Raw genomic sequence first — 19,941 nt, forward strand, 5'->3', positions numbered from 1 at the left:
AGACTCGAAACGTCAGCTCTTTTCTCTCCTTACAGATACTGTCAGACCTGCTGAGATTTTCCAGCATTTTCTTTTTTGATGTGAAATTTGATGCTTTGTGTGTGATTGGAGGAGAATTGGACCATTTCTCATTTGTGCTGCAAGTTGGAACTGGCCTTTGGCATTTTTAATGATTTATTGAGGCAGCATGGTGGGTGGTACTGCTGCCTCTCAGCGCCAGGGACCAGGATTCAGTTCCCGGCTTGGGTCACTGTCTGTGTGGAGTTTGCACATTCTCCCTGTGCCTGCATGGCGTTTCCTTTGGGTGCTCCCGTTTCCTCCCACAGTCCAAAAGACGTGCTAGTTAAGTGCTGAATTCTCCCTCAGTGTCCCTGAACAGGTGCTGGAGTGTGGTGACTAGGGCATTTTCACAGTAACTTCATTACAATGTGAATGTAAGCCTGTTTGTGACTAATAAATAAACTTTGAACTTTCCTGCAGCGTACTGTTGCTTCTTGTAGTTCCAGCTGTGCTTTTGTTAGTCTTCTGAGGAGCATGAAACACTTTTATAGACCCTTTCGAAATGAACAGTCGACCATCCAACATTTTTAAGTTTATTGGAGGAATGTGATTAACATTCCTGTTTGAATGAGTATTGTAAATGGAGTTTCTATAGTTTACAGGCACAAAATGTATACATTTTTTTACAAATACTTTTTTGTAAGGAGTTTTTATTTGGAAAGGGTGCGATTTGTACTCAGGTCATGGAGTTGCCAACAGGTGCTGGTCATGCAATGAGGACGGCTGCAAGAAGTGGTACCTCAGAGGTTGTTGAGATGACTTTGAGAAATTCCATTGCGTCTGCAGAAGTAGCCACAGTGAGTTTAATGTTGTCTTTCCTAACAGCCAGACTTTCTAATGTAATTAGCCATCTGAAATGCCTTTTTATTTAGTGTTCCTCCGTGGACTCCTCTCTTACCCATAATCATGATGAAGACTTTGTTAGACCGGGCAATAGCTATGCTGTGGCAAGGGTGGTTGCTGTCCCATCTCTTCATCCTGATGTCCATGGTGTGATCCCCGGCCACGTGGAAGTTATCCCTGATGACAAAGCACTTCATGCCACCAATGGTAAGCCCCTTGACAAGGAAGGTCTTCCGGTCATTGCTGGTGATGACTTTGATTTCCTGGGGGCTCATCTGCTGGAAGAGCCCTTGGTGTTTGGCAGCGAGCAGCCTGGGACAGGAGCATGCGAACACTGCCGCATCTTGGCATAACCCATCCGCGAGTAAGCTTCTCACATACTCTTCCCAGCCCAGCATCCCTGCTGTCAGGGGCCAAGGCCAATGGGGTCAAGCTTGTACTGGGAGTGAGGGACCCAACTGCGGTGGTCCCTTTCCAGTTTCAGAAGTTGCTCAAAAAGGCTCTACGGGCATGCACAACACACTTACGAAGGACGAAAGTAGCATGGGGCATGAAAATGATCATGTGTGCATGATAAAGTTAAGAAAATGTAACTCAAAAGTTAATTTAAACTCTGTCACATAATGACAACTGGGGTTATTGTGACATCACAATATATATTTTTTGAACCATTTAATTTTTAAAATTTCACCAGACAAAACTTTCATTTCCTACATCTAATGTGGGCAGCAAGTCTACCCATGGTTTGATTTTAAAATGCTCATTTGCCATCAAATCCCTCCATGACTTCATCGTTGATGATCATCAGTCTTTCTGGTTTCACCCTTGGGTGTAGGACACTAGAAAACATTATGTCGGTGCAGCAGTAGGAAACTTGATGATGTTTACTTTTGCTTCTCGATGATATGTCAGACCTGGGCATATTTAATGCCAGCAACAGATTCCCAAATTGAAAAGATTTGAATTGAACTGAAGGAGGGATACTGATGTGGGTACAGATCTTTAACAAGAAGATTAGAGTCACGTGGAATGTTCCTTTGTGATATTATTGCTAATCCCAACCTTAATGTTATTGACTCAGATGGTTAAGGAGATAGCGCATTAAGGAGGTTAGCACAGCAGAAACCTGGGTTCGATTCCCAGCTTAGGTCACTGTCTGGATAGACTTTGTACGCTCTCCCCATATCTGTGTGGGTTTCCTCCCACACTCAAGATGTGTTGGTTAGGTGGATTGGCCATGCTAAATTGAGCTGTCAGGGGGGAACTAGCAGGGTAAATGCATGGGGCTATAGGGATAGAACCGGGGTGGGATTGTGGTCAGTGTAGACTTGATGAGCTGAATGGCCTTCTTCTGCACTGTATGGATTCTGTGATTCCAGTGTCCCAACAATTTTATGGTGGCACAGTGGCTATCATTGCTGCCTCACAGCACCAAGGACCTGGATTCGATTCGCAGCTTGGGTAACTGTCTGTGCAGAGTTTGTACGTTCTTTCCATGGTTTCCTCTGCATACTCAGGTTTCCTCCCACAGAACAAAAAATGTGCAGGTTCGGTGGATTGGCTATGCTAAATTGCCCAAGTATCAGGTGGACTAGATAGGATAAATGCATGGGGTTGTGGGGATAGGGTGTGGGTGGGATTGTGGTTGGTGAAGACTCAATGGGCCAAATAGCCTCCTTTTGCCCTGGAGGATTCTATGCTGTCAATGTACAGACCTTTACAAAACTATATGATATTTAATCCCTGTTGCCAGTACTTTGTCATCAGTTCGAGGTATCTGCAAACAAATTTTGCGGTTTGAGATATCTATCAGTTAGGCAACACGGGTAAGAATGGCCCTTTGCAAACATTCCCGGCTCCCAAACATTCAACACACACAGTGAGAACATGGCAGCCATTAGCACAAAGGTCTACTGAAGATGAATCAGCCTCAGCATTTGATAGTTTAATTAGGTCAATGTTGTAGTGTACAAGGAGAGCAGGAATCTGGGATCAGGGATTATTCCAACATGCAGCTTGCCAAAGGTTGTGTCCTGTACTGAAATTCCAGAACATGGTCCTTCAGTGGGATTTTCCTGTAAGTGGGTCATTGTCTGTTCAGAGTTTCCATATCCTCGCTGTGTGGGTTTCCTCCCACAGTCTGAAAAAGATGTTCTGGTTAGGTGCATTGGCTGTGCAAAACTGTCCGTCAGTTTAAATTGATTTTTGTCACAGGTAGTGTATATAGTGAACTGTTGTTTCTTGCATGCCATACAGATGAAGCATTCCGTTCATTGACAAGAAAAGGAGAGAATGCAGAATGTAGTGTATCAGTTATAGCTAGGGTGTAGAGAAAGATCAACTTAGTGCGAGGTAGGTCCATTCAAAAGTCTGATAGGAGCAGGGAAGGAGTTGTTCTTGATTCAGTTGGTTCGTGACCTTAAGACTGTTGTAACTTTTTCCTGACGTACCCGAACAGGTGCCAGTGTGGCAAGTAGGGAATTTTCACAATAACTTCACTGCATTGTTAATGTAAGCCTACTTGTGACACAAATAAATAAACTTTAAACCATGCTGTCTTGTAAACTGGACGAGAAAGATCTTAACCCTACTTCAATCTGTTACCCTCTCACTTGTTCTTATTGCTTTTGAGTTGCAGGATCAAACAGAGCCATTATCCACTGCTTCCAAACAAACAAAATTCATAATCCCAAAAGGTAAAGAACCCATTTTTTTTTATTTTTTATGTAAAAGACTTCAGCACTGTAATTTTCAGATAGTACAATGAAAGTTCATCACACCTCAGAACATGCATTTTCTATCAATGTTGTCTATCAAAGTATTACAAAATTAAAATGTTCTTATTAAAAAGGCATCAAAATATAACTGTATTCCACTACTGCAAAAAATGACAATTTCCCTTAAGCTAATGTATTTAAAAAGGACACCTGATTAAATTACATTAAAAAGACACTGAGGATCTGAAGGTTTGTTCAACTGTTCCCTTTCTCCCTCTCCTTGTCTCTCCAGATTTATATCCCAAGTACTCCATACATCTTTGCTCAGCTGGATACCTGGAGTTCTCATCCCATCATCCATTCCTTACCCATCACAGGGTCTGTTATCAAGCTCTCTGGGGAGAGGGGGGGGGAATGGTGGATACAAGTAACTTTTCTTCTGACTCCTGTGCTACATGTCTCATCCTAATCAGGATTTACAGTACTCCTTGGAGCCCATTCCTTACTAGGCTTCCTTGTTTCACTTGTTTTTTTCATCTATTGGAATATCAGAACTCAAAAGCCTCCAGACTTTAGGGCCTTCCTTCATTGTTCAAGGTTGCATTGTGGAATACAAATTGGAAACTTAAAACATTCTGCATACCACCAGCTTGGTTTTACCACAAAGCCCTTCATACAGTGTTAAAATAGTTAAAACGCTTTTCTTGCAATTGCTATCTTTTAACTAACTTCATCACATGACTAATTTTTTTTGTGGAAGCTGCTTTTTCTTTGTACCATTTGTTTGTGAAGTAGAGCACAAGTTTTTAATTCCTTGTTAATATTGAAAATTGACACAGTCAACCATCATCCCAAATTCATCTTCAAGTATTTGTTGTAAACGCTTTGTCTGAGAGTTGCAATTTTCCACTGATCTGGAATCCAACTGAATCACTATTCAGAAGTTTAGAATTTACTGTAAATGGATGTGTGACATGTGCTATCTTAGTATTATACTTTCATCAATATCCATTTTGTTACTTGCTCACTACTGCTTGTACCTTGCCGTGAAGATACCTGCCGTTTTTCCTCACGTTTGGCTCTTTGCAAGGCATCAGTTGGCCTTTAGTCCTTCATTCTAGTCCAATGTTTAGGAACTATTGGACCATTTGCCTCCAGTTTTATCAAAATTCTCAATTTGTGTTACTTTCTTGCTTCGAAAGATTGACTCTCTAATTTGCTGTACTAGCATCAGATTTAGCAGAAGTTGATAGAGTTGTATACTTTTATACAACACGACTCAACACTTTCTGCTGGTTGTCACAATTCACTTAAACAATGGCAGAAATGTAGATTGTGTAGTCACCAGGTTACTGAATACGTTGGCACTCGCAGGCCACGAGAAGAAAAGCAACACATTTAACCCAATCCACTTCACCATTGTACCAATATATTTATTACATTTCAGATAGATCCCAGCCAGTGATACTCCAGTATCTACTAGTACTTCCCTCTGCTGTTATACAGTTCAAAATGCTCTCTCCAGTAATAACCAAGGTTCAGAACAGCAGAACTGTACCACTTATGAAAAGATGACATCCAACATTGCTGAAATCCTGAGGACAACACGGAGATTTCAGTTGGGCAGAAGAACAGCAATGCAGGTGAGATGTGCACCATCGATTGGTTTACAGTGTTGATATCCTATAAGTCAAGGCCTTAAGTTTGGCTTTTTTTTTGCTGTGGGTGGTATATACTTAGTATAAAGGCTTTGTATTTCAATTGTACATTAACATTCATGGTAAAAGGTTTTTCAATTAAACAAACTTCTACCAAAAGTACCACAGAAATATAATTAGTCAGACCAAATCTAAAATTAAACTTTTTTTAAAAAAAGTAAACTTATTCAGAAAAACTTGATGCATTAGTGCAGTCTAGACAACACAACATTTGTTAAAACTAAACCCCCCATCTCAACTGGGAACTAGATGGACACTAAATCCAACAGGTCCACCCTTAATAAATTATCAAAATGAAGGGGGCATATGGCAGTAATGAGGCAATAACGCTGCACCACAGGGCATTAAGTCACCACATATTGATCTATTAAACATAGGCAGACCTTTTGGTGAGGAGCTCTTGAGCATAAGAGGCATGTGGTCACTGCGAGGAGAACAAGTGACAGCATTTACTTAATTAATTAACCTGAACAACTCTTGCGTGCTTCTGATACCTCTTTCACAGGCCCCAAACGCTCCCACTCAAAATGGCATATTCCTGGGAGGTATACTTTTCACCTCCCCTCCCTTTATTTTTTTTTAAGAAAAGCACAAAACATAAGAACTGAGTTTTGTTTAGAAGATTACAAAACCATTCTTAATGTTTTCAATAAGAAGTTCTGAAGACAAAGATTTGAAAATCATCAATGCAATACATAATGCTACAGTCATTTTTTTTTGAAAAAAAATGCTATCAGGAAATCTGGCTTATGAGCTGGCAACCCTGATTGTGACACCCTGGACAGATCCCAAACTCTACATCTATAAGATTACAATCTGCATCTTGCACCTGTTCAACTTGGGCACCTTGTGGAAAAACATCAGATGAGCCCAGAGTTAATGCTGAGCAGTCAGCAGTCATGGATTTTACCATCTGTTTTACTCCTGCACACCAGTAACAGTGGCACATATTACACAACGTCATTGTCCTCCTCTTGTTCTTTAGCATTATGTAGCTTAGGCTGAGCCTGCTTGGAGAGTTGCTGTGTGTGCAGGTGAGAGTTACAAGAAGACTGGGGCTCGCAACATTCCTGGGCATCGATGCCACCCATCAGGCCCACTTCCTCATGGTAAGGGTCCTCATCCATCTGGCATACGCATACCTCTATGCCAGAGTCCCCAGTGATGCGCCGGTGCCTCGAGGTCTCTTCCTTCCCTTCCCCTTGGTCACACAAGTCAGAATCTGTGTCTAGCGTTTTAAAATCAGGAGCCGAGAGTGCAGCAGTTTCCTCGGCTGCAGGGAGGTCACCATTTTCTCTGTCAGCGGGGCAACTGGGCAATGCCCCCATGGGGTCATCCTCCTGTTCGCAAAGGGATGAGCCAGCCTCTGCTTCTTGTGTCATTGCCTCTGGGGCAAGAGAGGTTACAGACTCTTGTGGGGCAGGCTGACTCTCAACAACCGCAGTTTCGTGGCTAGAGCTCTGTGCACTCTGCTGCTGCAATTCAATATAGGGAGGCGGGGGCGTTGGTGGGTGGCCTGCCACTTCCTCGTAGTCTGGGAGCTTACAGTTTGTCCAGAATCCTAGTGGGAGGATGGAGAATTAATCAGTAGAGTGTGACTGTGACCATAGTTCAAAATACAGTATGTACGCGCTAAGTTTCATATTACTCGATGGGCCAAATGGCCTCCTTTTGAACTGCAAGGTTTCTATAATTCTACAGCTCAATTGTGCGAGAGATGGTAACTTTTGTACTTAACCAGCACCAAGAAAAAAAATTAGTAATTTTCACCTAAGCATTCGGTGTTTCATTCAGCCACACATGACATTTCAGTTGTGATAAAGGAGCAAGTGAATGTGCTTTTTCCCTTCACAGAACAACAGGGAGATTTAATAAAAACAGCAATCTCCCTGCACTGATCTTGGACACAAGATATACTCACTTAAATCCAATGGCTGTGTCGTATAGGTGCTCGCGCCCTGGTAGGCCATCAAGCTGATCTCCCTCTGCCGCTGCTCCTGTTGTAACCGTAGTTTCACACGCCGGTGCCGATATGCACAGCAACAGCTAAGCATAATAATGATAGTCCAGACCAGCCAGAACCCTGCCGTGGTCAAGCAAAAGGAAGGGACCTTCAGAATTGCATTTCAGTTGGATCAGCGAATACAATGTGCGCAAAACTTGATTTGGCAAGGACTAAGGCTGAAAAGCTATCAACTTCTATTTCACAGCCTGTTACTAGCATCATTTAGACCTTGCAATCACATGGCAGCATTTGTCTACCTTGCTGCTTCTGGAAGCTGTATAGAAACTGCAAGATTAAAAAAATAGGGTGGCATGGTGGCAAGCACTCACAGCTCCAGGGATCTGAGTTCAATTCCTAGCTTGGGTCACTGTCTGTGTGGAGTTTGCACATTCTCCCTGTATCTGCGTGGGTTTCCTCCAGGTGCTCCAGTTTCCTCCCACACTCCAAAGATGTGCGGGTTAGGTTGATTGACTGAGCTAAAATTGACTCGTGTCAGGGGGATTAGCAGGGTAAATGTGTGGGGTTACTGGGATAGGGCCGGGGTGGGATTGTACAGACTTGAATGGGCCGAATGACCACCTTCTGTACTGTCGGGATTCTATGATTCCAGAGATTTATTCCCTCAGTATTGCAATGAACCTCCTGGCTAGATTGCAGGTATCTAATGCTCTGATGGGAGCTGAATTAAGCCAATTATCAAATTTCAATGGGTGCTATGGTACATCATTTGGGTCCACCAGGAAGGTTAAGAAAGAGAGAGAGAGAGAGAGAGAGAAGTGAATTGATGCCAACTGTGATAAATGGAGCTTCAAGGACAAGGCCCATAATGACATTCACTAAGTCCCATTCTAGACTGCAGGTTAACTCCCACCTTCTGATCTTCAGTATCCTTGTGCGCAAGACCTGGAGAGACACAATCCTCTGTCAGCTAAAGGAGGAGGTTTCTGTGCCCACGCGAGAAACTTACACCACAGTTCGTAATAGTACGTGCAACACTCCGTCTCCCCACAGCAGTACCCTGTCTCACACCAGTAAGGTTCGTTGTTCACGCCGAAACACAATTCTTTGGCCTGAAAAGAGGAGAAAGAGTAAGAACAGTCCACAAGTGCATAACAGTACACCATACAGATGGAAAAAATAAAAGGGAGAAATGGACCTTTTTTTTGTCAAAGTACTTAGTCTTGTACTCATCAGGCCCGTTCACAAGAATACCAATGTCAGGGTGGGGATGGTGGGAACAAGTTTATAATGGATGAGGACAAAGTGCTGATTGGTTAAATCAGTAGAGGCACATCTGTGGAGTGTGCAACACATGCACATAGTTTGTTTAGCTGAAACAAGAACAAAGTGACAGCCATTCGCTGGTTCATTCCTCAGGGCAGTGCCTTAACCACAGTCAAACTGCCTGGTTTACATTTCAAACAAGACTTGGCACCTAACTGCCACTCACTATCAACTGGTGCAATGCCTCCACCAGAGTCAACTTGTCAACTCTGCTCATATAGCATCAATTGTTTCCCCTGACATGGGTATTCTTACAAATTATTCAGATGAGTGCCAGATGAAAAACTTTGACAAAAAATATATTTTTCAGCAATTTTGATCAAAGGTGTTCCATTCCATTACACATTGTAGTAAATTGAATGAGCAAAAGTTGCACTAAAGGAACTGCCTGATGTTGGGAAGGAATGTTTCCAATGGCTCATCCCAGGTGCACCGTGACGCACCAAATGTGAATTGCAGGTAGAGAGAGACTTGTACTGGAAGTCTTAAGAGGTCATTAAGTAGTGATGAGCCTCATCCCTCTTATAGGAGCCATTCAAGCAGACTTTAACCTGAATGTTCTTTGTTGCTTCCGTACGCCATGGCAGAGGAATACATTTATTGCTCTCCACATTCTCCAAAGGACTCTCATCTTGATTACCTACCTCAAATATGTCAATCTTCCTCTCTTGCTGATGTTTTCACTAAGCACACCAGTTAGACTATTCCCACTTAACTTGTGCTGCTGAAAATTACAGCCATCTTCTATCAGTACTCATTTTCCTCTTCCCACTGCCCCAGCACCAGTTTCTATAACTCAAAGCACTTTTCAACTCCTCATTGTCTGCCTTTGGGACCTGTGTCCTCTATAATTTTTCTACAGCTGTTGATCTGCTCAGTCACAGCCTCACCACTTGCTTTAATGCCCTTACACAAAATATAAAAACTCTCCAAATGTGATCATTTTGCATCTTCATGCATGAAGACCAATGGGTTGCAGACTTCAGCACATGGACAATTAACTGGTGTGGCCAGATCAAGCACAATCTCCTGGCAAGCTGCTCACTACTCTACTGTCTCACTGACCCTGACTTTCCATGTACCCTCGTTTCCAAGAAAAGGTGAGCAGTTCCTGGACTTCTCACAAAGATGAAAACTTTCAATCATTCCCTTCCTTCCCCATGCCACACTCAAGCTTCCATCACCACCACACTAAGTCGTGAACTCACACCTTTCCTCGTTTAGTTCTGACATGCCCTCTCACCTAACCTGCACATCTTTTGGAGTGTGGGAGGAAACCAGAACACCCAGAGGAAACCCACACAGACAGTGACCTAAGCTGGGAATCAAACCTGAGTCCCTGGTGGTGAGGCAGTTGACTGAGCCACTATGCCACCCCTAAATTTGCTTGCATGCCCCTTAATAAAACCCCTCAACAATCCTCTGTGCTTGCAAACCATTACCTCATCTCTCACCATCCATTGCAAAGTTCCCAAAACCTTTTCATCTCCTAAATCCAAGCCCATTTTCCCCCCCAACCTCATGTTTGAGCCTCTAACAGTTCTACCTCTGCAACAGCACTGCTGACAGCCTCTCTTGGTGACTATACCTTCCTCATCCTTCTAGACCTGTCTGCAGTGTTTGGCACAGTTAACAACAGCATCTCTTCCAACATCTCTCCTTAAGTGTCTGGCCTAATGGGATAGTCTTCACCTTGCTCCACTCTTGCTCCAGCACCTTGCTTCAGTCATGGGTCAAGATTGATGCATGTAATCCATACATTACTTCTGCATTGTCTCAAGGATTGTTCACTGGTTCTCACCAATTTCTCATCCATGTTCTGCCCTTTACAACAGCACGGCGGCACCCAGGTTCAATTCCAGCCTCAGGTTACTGTCTGTGTGGAGTTTGCATATTTTTCCCGTGTCTGTGTGGGTTTCCTCCAGGTGCTCAGGTTTCCTCCCATTAAAGATGTGAGCGGTAAGTGGATTGGCCATGATAAATTGCCCCTTAGTGTCAGGGGGATTATTAACAGGGTAAATACATGGGGTTACGGGGATAAGGCCTGGGTGGGATTGTCAGTGCAGGCTCAATGGACTTAATGGCCTCCTTCTGCACTGTAGGGAGGCTCTCTGATCTGAAGACACGCCAGCAGGTTCCATGTATAGGCTGATGGCACCCGCACCCCTCACACCAGCAGGTCTTTCCATTCCATCCCCATCCAGCTCAGATTGAAGTCAGACCACTTGCAGTGATGGCCCACCATTTCACACAGCTTCCAACCCAATATCCTTGCCAGGACGAAGACTGTCAACTTCCACCTCCTCGATCTTGCTTCACCTCAGCCTCTGCTTGAACTATGTTGTTGTCCCCTGCAGATTAGACTGTTACAATGCTTCCCTGACTCGCCTGCTCTAAATTTTTGTCTCATTGTGCTCCACCTAATTATCATACAATGTGGTCCAACATTAAAAGGTGCTGGACAAATACCCAAATTAACCTATGTGCAATTTAATTTGTTTGACAGACTCAGTTTGACCCATTAAGTCTGCAGTGACTCTCCAACAGAGCATGTTATCAAGGCCCTTATTCCTGCAACCCCATGTATTTATCCCACTAATTCCTATAACCTACACAGCTGAGGACACTAAGGGGCCAATTCACCACAGCCAACTAATCTAACCAGCATGTCTTTTGGACTGTGGGAGGAAACTGGAGCACCTGGAGGAAATCCACACAGACACAGGGAGAACACGCAGACTCGAGACAGAACTGAGGCTGGAATCAAACATGGGTTCCTGGTGCCATGAGGCACCAGTCACTAATAGCTGCAGTGATTTTAAAAATTAAAGTGGCTCCTTTGGGTGCAAGGACATGAAGAAGAATTTAGAAATATTTTAAATTTGGCTAAGAAACTAAACAGTGTAACACGGTATAGACAGGGAATAGTTCTGCATATAGTTTGGCACATTTGTTCAGGAGACTCTGTCATTTAAAATCGGATTACGTTGTGAAGTGATACCAAATAAAACTGCTTTCTCAACTCAAACAGCAGCCAGTTACCACTGCTAAATACATAAAGGAATATTTTCATTCTGCAATTGTGCAGCACAAAATGGTTCCCCGCTGCATTCAGTTGCTCATCTCAAGGTTATTTGCAAATATTGATTCACAAGAATCTAATCTGTACGATACTAGAATATGAGGAACGAACAAAGACAGTTTTCTGATCTTTGCGCTCCTACTGAGAAAACACTGCCTGATTTCACAGGAACACAACAGGCTTCAAGGGCACGATATTTTCCAGGTGGCAAAGATGGAAAAAAAAAATCACTTCTTTTCAGGAGGAAGGGAAATTTCAGCAGGAAATAGGATAGACAAAGTTTGTTAAAAGCTGTTGTTCAGGGTATTATTTTGGCATTTTCATCTGAGACCAAAAACTGACCTGAACCCCTCTTTTTAAAACAGCACATGAGCTCCTTGTGGATTGTCAGAGGACAAAAGGCTGTTTTACTGAGGCAGAGGGTATCCACAGCTTTGCTGAGATGGGGCTCAGCAATCTGTTACGTTCAAAATCAGAATTTAGCAGACTAAATTAAAATGATCGGTGGCAAGTTCACAGCAGTAATTTGATCCCTGGTGTCTGCTGATGTTCACTAGTCATCAGAACCACGATTAAATTACTTCACCACTATCCAACTCCGATGCTATATATAACTTATCCGATATTCTAAAAGGTGGATGACCCACTGTAACATCACCCCACTGTTTACTCGTTTTATTTCTGGAGAAAAACATTTTGACCCCTTCTCTTTCTCTTAGCAGTTTGCTTCCGTGCTCTCCTGCGGGTGCTATGCTGCTTCATGGGCATAAACAGTCTTCCGAAACCTCACAAAAGCAAACAGACACAAACTCTTAACAATGGGATGAATCAGAACTGAGCTGTTATTACCCGACATCATGACAAACGCTGTTCCAGTTCTGCTTGCTCAATTGCAATCCAGATCACTGTCCTCATTCCCAACTCAGAAAAGTTCAGGCGAATCACCACCTTCTTGATTCCGACTACGGAACCATAAGACATAGGAGCAGAACTAGGCCGTTCGGCCCATCAAGTCTGCTCCACCATTTAATAATGGCTGATATTTTTCTCATCCCCATTCTCCTGTCTTTTCCCCATAACGCCTGTTCTCCTTATTAATCAAGAACTTAGCTATCTCTTTCTTAAAGACATTCAATGAGCTGCCCTCCACAGCCTCTGCGGCAAAAAGTTCCACAGATTCACCACTTTCTGGCTGAAGAAATTCTTTCTCATCTTTGTTTTAAACGATTTTAAAGGAACAATTGGGAGCAGACCACATGTTGCAGACAAGTGCTCTATTGAAGACTGAATTTCCCCCATTCCCCCTATTATAGAAAGGATATTATTAAACTAGAAACAGTGCAGAAGAGATTTACTAGGATGCTACCAGGTCTTGATGGTTGGAGTTATTTGGAGAGGCTGGATAGACTGGGACATTTTTCCTCTGGAGTGTAGAAGGCTGAGGGGTGACCTTATAGAGAACTATAAAATAACGAGGGCCACAGATCAGCGAGATAGACAATATCTTTTCCCAAAGGTAGGGGAGTCTAAAACTATAGGGCATGGGTTTAAGGTGAGAGGGGAGAGATACAAAAGGGCCCAGAGGGGCAATTTTTTCCACACAGAGGGTGGTGAGTTTCCAGAACAAGCTGCCAGAGATAGTAACAGGGGTGAGCATAATTTTGTCTTTTAAAAAGCTTTTAGACAGTTACATGCGTAAGATGGATATAGAGGGTTATGGGCCAAATGCGGATAATTGGGACTAGCTTAAGGGTTTTAACAAAAAGGGCGGCATGAACAAGTTGGGCCATGCTGAAAACCTTTATGACTATGACATTCGATCAGTATTGGTCTTGAGGATACACATTGAAATTCACACCTCTCCAGGGTAAAGAATTCCAAAGATTCTGATGAAAGAGATTTCTCATAATCGGAGTCCAAAATGGCTTTTATCCTGAGACTGAGAAATTCCAGCTAAGCAAAAACAGCCTCTCAGCATTAACCCTGTCAAAAGAGATTTCTCATAATCGGAGTCCAAAATGGCTTTTATCCTGAGACTGAGAAATTCCAGCTAAGCAAAAACAGCCTCTCAGCATTAACCCTGTCAAACTCTCACCATTTCAGTAATGTCTTTGTCCACTCTGCTCAATTATTCCTCATCCTTCTGCTTGGGCAGTCCCATCACCCAAACCAGCCTCCCATCCATTGACTCCATCTACATTTCCCGCTGCCTCGGCAAAGCAGCACCATAATTAAGGACTCCAGATATCCCCGGACATTCTCTCTTCCAGCTTCTTCCATCAGGAAAAAGATACAAGATACCAAGCGACTCAAGAACAGCTTCTTCCCTGCTGCCAATAGACTTTTGAATGGACCTACCTCGCATTAAGTTCCTTCTCTACACCCTCGCTATGATTGTAATACTACGTTCTGCACCCTCTCCTTTCCTTCTCCCTAAAGGGTATGCTTTAAAGTGTGCAAGAAAAAATACTTTTCACTGTGTATTAATACATGTGACACTAATAAATCAAATCGGGATCAAAGATGACTTGCTTCCACTCTGGCTCGACGGCTGACAAGTTCCTGGGAATTATGTTCTGTTACACAATGTGCAGACTCTGCCACATAGTATGGTGGTTACCATGAACAGATCAGAGGCAGGGAACATTGTGGTGAGCAACTCATCCCCAGATCCTGACCACCATCAACAAAAAAGTTAGTGTAATGGAATATTCTCCATTTGCCTGGATGAGTGCAGCTCCAACTCAAGAAGCTTCACATCATCCAGGATAATGCAATCAGTTGGACTGACATTCCATTCACAGAGTCATAGAGGTTTACAGCATGGAAATAGGCCCTTCAGTCCATGCCGCCCCTTTTTTAAAAAAAACGCTAAGTTAGTCCCAATTGGCCACATTTGGCCCCTCTATACCCATCTTACCCATGTAACTATCTAAACGCTTTTTAAATAGCGTAATTTTACCTACCCGCCTCTACGACTGACTCTGGCAGCTCATTCCAGACACTCGCCACCCTGTTTGTGAAAAAATAGCCCCTCTGGATCCTTTTGTATTTCTCCCCTTAAACCTATGCCTCTATCCTCAGAAATGATATTGACGATGTAGTTAATCTGTGCTCCTCATTATTTTATAGACCTCTATAAGATCACCCCGAAGTCTTCTACGCTCTAAAGAAAAAGGTTCCAGTCTATCCAGCCTCTCCTTATTACTCAAACCATCAAGTCCAGGTAACACCCTTATAAATCTTTTCTGCACTTTTTCTAGTTTAATAATATCCTTTCTATAACATGGTGACCAAAACTGTACACAGTATTTCTAGTGTGACCGTACCAACGTCTTGTACAATTTCAACAAGACATCCCAACTCCTGTATTCAACGTTCTGATCAATGAAACGAAGCACGCTGAATGCCTTCTTCACCACTCTGTCCACCTGTGACTCCACTTTCAAGGAGCAATGAACCTTACCCCTGAGATCTCTTTGTTCTATAACTCTCCCCAACACCCGACCGTTAACAGAGTATGTCTTGCCCTGGTTCAATCTAGCACTTATCTAAATTAAGTTCACCACCTTAAACGTTCACTCCCTCTATTACTGTGGCACTGATTTCAGAGCAACTTGCAAAATCACGACCTCAATCATCTCGAAGAATGAAAGTGGCAAGCACACACACGAGGACATCACCACCTCCAAGTCACACATCACCTCAACATAGACACACCACCCCAAGACAGACATGGATCCTTTTTGCTCTGGGAGAATTGCACAGAAAATTTAACTGGGCATTTAAGTTGTCTGGGGTGCATGGGGTCCTTGATTATGCTGGCTGCTTTGCCGGGGCAGCAGGAAGTGTAGACAGTCAATAGATGGGAGGCTGGTTTGCGTGATGGGACTGCCCAATGACAAACACTTTTATTTTTTATTTTTCCATAGAGGAAGAAATGATTTTAACAGGTGGGAATTGAACACTCCAGTCACACTGACAGGGCTACTGTCGAGTATATTCACTGCAAGCTAACACGCAGAATGTGTGCTTTGCACTTTGAGGAAGACCTTTTACATCAAGGAGGGCCCAAATCACAGGCCAATGACCTGGAACAGGGCATGAACAATCCATTCTTCATTTACATGTGTTACAAAGCACTTGTGGCAGTTTGCCAGCCCCGCAAATTGATTGCACATGCCAGCGCCGTAAGTTGATTGCACAAAAGTTAAGTGGAAATTTACTTTTGAAGGGGTTGGCTCCCAGCCCAGTGCCTGTGTAATGTTTCTGACACAATGGAAGTGCACAGGAACACTGAAGTTTAGAAACCACACTGTGCCACCTCCTGCAGGGCACATTGACACTATTGGATAGGTCAAAGCCACACTCAGCAGGTACAGGTACAACACTCATTTGGGTTTAAAAATGAGACCTGCTGTAAGGTTAAGGAGATCATGGAATCCCTACAGTGCAGAATGAGGCCATTCGGCCCATCTAGTCTGCACCGACCGCTATCCCACCCAGGCCCTATTCCCATAATTCCACATATTGACCCTGTTAATCCCCCTGATGCTGGTGAGTCCCCCTGACACTAAGGGGCAATTTAGCATAGCGAATCAACCCAACCTACACATCTTTGGACTGTGGGAGGAAACCAGATCAAACCCACACAGACACAAGGAGAATGTGCAGACTCCGCACAGGCAGTGACCCAAGGCTGGAATTAAACCCAGGTCCCTGGCACTGTGAGGCAGCAATGCTAAAGCACTGTATCTGAGATGTCAAGTTTCAAGATTCACAGGGACACAAAGAAACTTTTCCTATCAGGCCATATGCTTTTGAAACTCAAAGTCAAATATGAAAGCCCAAGAAAAGTCATTTATCTTTTTTTTCTTCTATGCATGTGTATCTGTGCACAAACGTGCAAGGAGATGATTTCATGAGTCACTTTTATAACAATATGTACCAAAATATAATGGACACATATCAAAAATAGATTCAAAGTTTGGAGTTTATTACACAATTCCTATTATTGCATTTACTGTAATGCCCTGCTTACCACTGAAACCCATTCCTGTGACACATTTCATTGACGTCAAGTAAAACAAAAGTGTAATATTTCTACAGTTTCAAACCGTACTGGACACTGGTGACAGCAATAGAGGGGGGCCTTTCAGCCCATCATGCCTCTGCCAGCTCTTTGACAGAGCTATCCAAGCAGTCCCTTATCATCTGGAGCACAGCAATCTATTTCCTTTTCTAAGTATATGCCCAATTCTCCTTTGAAAGAGAATGGATTCCACATCACAGTAGGCAGTTGCTCCTAATCTCATTTCGGGTTTGTTTAGCCAATTGTCTTAAATGTCTCCCCTCTAGTTACCAACCATCCTGCCGTGGAAGCAATTCCTTAGTTATTTGCCCTCATCAAATGCCCCACAAAATTTCTGACATCTCTTAAATCCCCCTTTAGCTGTGTGCTCTAAGAATAACAATCCTCGCCTACCTTGTCTCTCATCCTGCGAGTAAATTAGTAAACCTTCTCTGCCCTCTTTACAAGGTCACAGCATCCTTTCAAAGTGCGGCAGCCAGAATTAACCACAACGCTTCCGACTCGGGTCAAACTAGTGTTTCATAAAGGCCACACAGCGCTTTCTGGCTTTTCACATTCTTGTGAACAGGAAGCTGCTCAGCAGACACAAATCAACCCACACTTTCCAAATCACAACGGTACCTGTCAGAACCAAAACAGAAAATGCTGGAAGATCTCAGCAGGTCTGACAGCATCTGTGGAGAGAGAATAGAGCCAACGTTTCGAGTCTGGATGACCCTTCGTTAGAGCTCCAGACTGCAAATGTTCTGTCCTTGTTTCAGATTCTAGCATCCATAACTTGCTTTTCATGATGCTTGTCAGATTCACGTGGTCACTCAGAGAAACTTCCTTAAAGTTTAATTATTAGTGTCACAAGTTGGCTGACATTGACACTGCAATGAAGTTACTGCAAAAGTTCCCCAAGTCGCCACCCTCCAGTGCCTGTTCGGGCACACAAACATGGCTAATGCACCTAACCAGCACGTCTGTGGGAGGACACCGGAGCACCTGGAGGAAACCCACAGGGAGAACGTGCAGACTCCACACAGACAGTGACCCAAGGCTGGGAATCAAACCCAGGTCCCTGGCGCTGTCAGGCAGCAGTGCTAACCACTGTGCTACCGTCCTTGTCCCTGCATGTACTCTTATGCCTCAATTAGTAAAGTTCCCAATACATTTGACAATAATAGATCAATTGAAAAGCTCAAGAAGCTGTCATGCTGAGCTTCCCAGGCTTGTTAACTTGTCCCATGATCTTCAAACATTGTCCACCAGGTTTAACCTAATGTGTTCCCTAGGATTTTAAATCACTCCACTGTTGGCAGCCGTGTCACCAGCCCCTCCACCTATCTCTCCTTTAAGACACTCCTTAAAATCTACCTCTTAACGGCTCAATTTCTTTTCCTCATCCACCCCTACATCACCCTCTCTGCCCCCCCACCCCCCACCATATCACCCTCTCTGCGCCCCCCATCCCAATTCACCTTATCCATCTAACCACCTGTGCAGAGTCTGCACATTCTCCCCATGTCTGCGTGGGTTTCTTCCAGGTGCTCAGATTTCCTGCCACAGTCCGAAAGACGTGCCGATTAGGTGCTAAATTCCCCCTCAGTGCACCCGAACAGGTGCTGGAGTGCAGCAAGTCAGAGTGGGTGGGGGGTAACTTCATTACAGTGTTACTGTAAACCTAACTTGTGACAATAATAAATAAACTTGAAAAACAAAAACAAAAATCACCTTATCCACCCCAACTTGACCTGTGGCACAGGGTCAATGAATTTGACCAAAATCTGACCTTCCACTGAAGCACCTCGGGACGGTTTAATTTCGTGAAAGGCGCTACGTAAATGCAAGTGGTACCCTGCTGCTGCCCCCACAGTGTTTAACCCAGTATTTTACCCCCACCTTCCCAGCAGTTGCTCCCTGATGGGAGGGAGTTTGGACATTGACTTTCCAAACACACACACACTAAGCAGGCTTAAAATTTGGGCAGGGGGTCAAATCTGGGCAAAGGGGCGGAAGGATGCGAGAGCCTCCCCCACCCCTCTTTAATTCCCTTCGCGGCCTACCCTCCCAGCTTGAAGCCTCGGGCTTTCCTGGAGCGATCGCCGGTCCCCACCAACCCCTTTCCTCCCCCGGCCGTACCTCCGCGTGCAGCTCCATCCGCGACGGCCCGACCGGGAAAGCCGGCGAGATGAAGAGGAGGAAGCCGATCACCATCTTCTCCATGTCTCGGGGGCAGGCGACTCATGGAGACGCCGGCTTCAGCTCTCCGCTCCGGCCTCCCTCCTCCCCACTGACCGCCATGGAGCCCGAGCACCGAGCCCGCCTTCCCTCTGTCCGCCCCCCTGATTGGTCGCCACCTCCCCTCCCCCCACTTCCATTGGTCAACTCTTCTGTCAATCATCCGCCGCTTGTCCGCGCCCTCCCGTTTCCTATTGGTTTCCGTCCACCGGCACGTCCGCGGCCACCTGTTCTGATTGGCTGCACGCCACGTCAATCACCTTACAAACGACACACCTACCCCCACCTCCCCGGTAAGTCTGGAGCAACTTTTCCGAGTGTGTTTGGTGTTGTTGGAGGCCTGTTGCTGCTTTGTGTCAGGATAAAGTTCTCTGCTTTGTGTCAGGATAAAGTTTGCTGTAGTTTTTTCATGCTCGAATTCTGACAAAAGACCACAGATTTTTATAGATTTGGATTTGATTTATTACTGTCACATGTATTAGTATTCAGGGAAAAGTACTGTTTCTTGCGCACTGTACAGACAAAGCATACCATTCATAGAGAAGGAAAGGAGAGAGTGCAGAATATAGTGTGACAGTCATGGCAAGGGTTTGATTTGATTTATTATTGTCACATGTATTAGGATATAGTAAAAAGTATTTTTTCTGGTGCACTAAACAGACAAAGCATAAGGATACAGTGAAAAATATAGTTTCTGGTGTGCTATACAGACAAAGCATACCATTCATAGAGAAGGAAAGAAGAGGGACCTGAATGTAGTATTACAGGCATCAGTAGGGCGTACAGAAAGATCTACTCAGGGTGAGAATGTCTATTCAAAAGTCTGACGGCAGCAGGGAAGAAGCAGTTCTTGAGTCGGTTGGTATGTGACCACAGACTTTTGTATCATTCTCCCGACAGAAGGTGGAAGAGAGAAT

General features: G+C 44.1%; 2 protein-coding genes and 1 pseudogene across 3 annotated transcripts in view; 1 reads left to right on the plus strand and 2 right to left on the minus strand.

Annotated features, from left to right (window-relative positions):
- Positions 1-878: 878 nt before the first annotated feature.
- LOC145361253 (profilin-2 pseudogene) lies at positions 879-1,301 on the minus strand (annotated as a pseudogene).
- Positions 1,302-3,600: 2,299 nt separating this feature from the next.
- LOC145361421 (WW domain-binding protein 1-like) lies at positions 3,601-19,101 on the minus strand. The gene is made up of 4 exons (XM_080217160.1): positions 18,926-19,101; positions 8,311-8,413; positions 7,260-7,421; positions 3,601-6,899 (listed from the first exon to the last, which is right to left on the minus strand). Exons 1-4 carry the CDS (start codon positions 19,007-19,009, stop codon positions 6,289-6,291), a joined length of 960 nt encoding a protein of 319 aa, XP_080073286.1. The 5' UTR covers positions 19,010-19,101; the 3' UTR covers positions 3,601-6,288.
- The window catches only part of LOC145361420 (outer mitochondrial transmembrane helix translocase-like), a 47,805-nt gene continuing 42,577 nt past the window's right edge, over positions 14,714-19,941 (plus strand). For both annotated transcript variants that reach the window (XM_080217156.1, XM_080217157.1), the window contains exon 1: positions 14,714-14,935. The gene's annotated coding sequence lies outside the window, so the exon portion shown is untranslated. The remainder of the gene's footprint in view (positions 14,936-19,941) is intronic.

The sequence above is a fragment of the Carcharhinus amblyrhynchos genome, chromosome 34 (genome assembly GCF_965287045.1).
Source record: "Carcharhinus amblyrhynchos chromosome 34, sCarAmb.v2.hapA, whole genome shotgun sequence".
NCBI lineage: Eukaryota > Metazoa > Chordata > Chondrichthyes > Carcharhiniformes > Carcharhinidae > Carcharhinus > Carcharhinus amblyrhynchos.

Coding starts and splice junctions, on each gene's coding strand:
- LOC145361421 (XM_080217160.1), bottom strand. CDS start 19,009: ATGGAGAAGATGGTGATCGGCTTCCTCCTCTTCATCTCGCCGGCTTTC. Junction 8,414..18,925: donor GGATGGAGCTGCACGCGGAG/GTACGGCCGGGG, acceptor TCCTCTTTTCAG/GCCAAAGAATTGTGTTTCGG. Junction 6,900..7,259: donor GACACAGCCATTGGATTTAA/GTGAGTATATCT, acceptor TCCTCCCACTAG/GATTCTGGACAAACTGTAAG.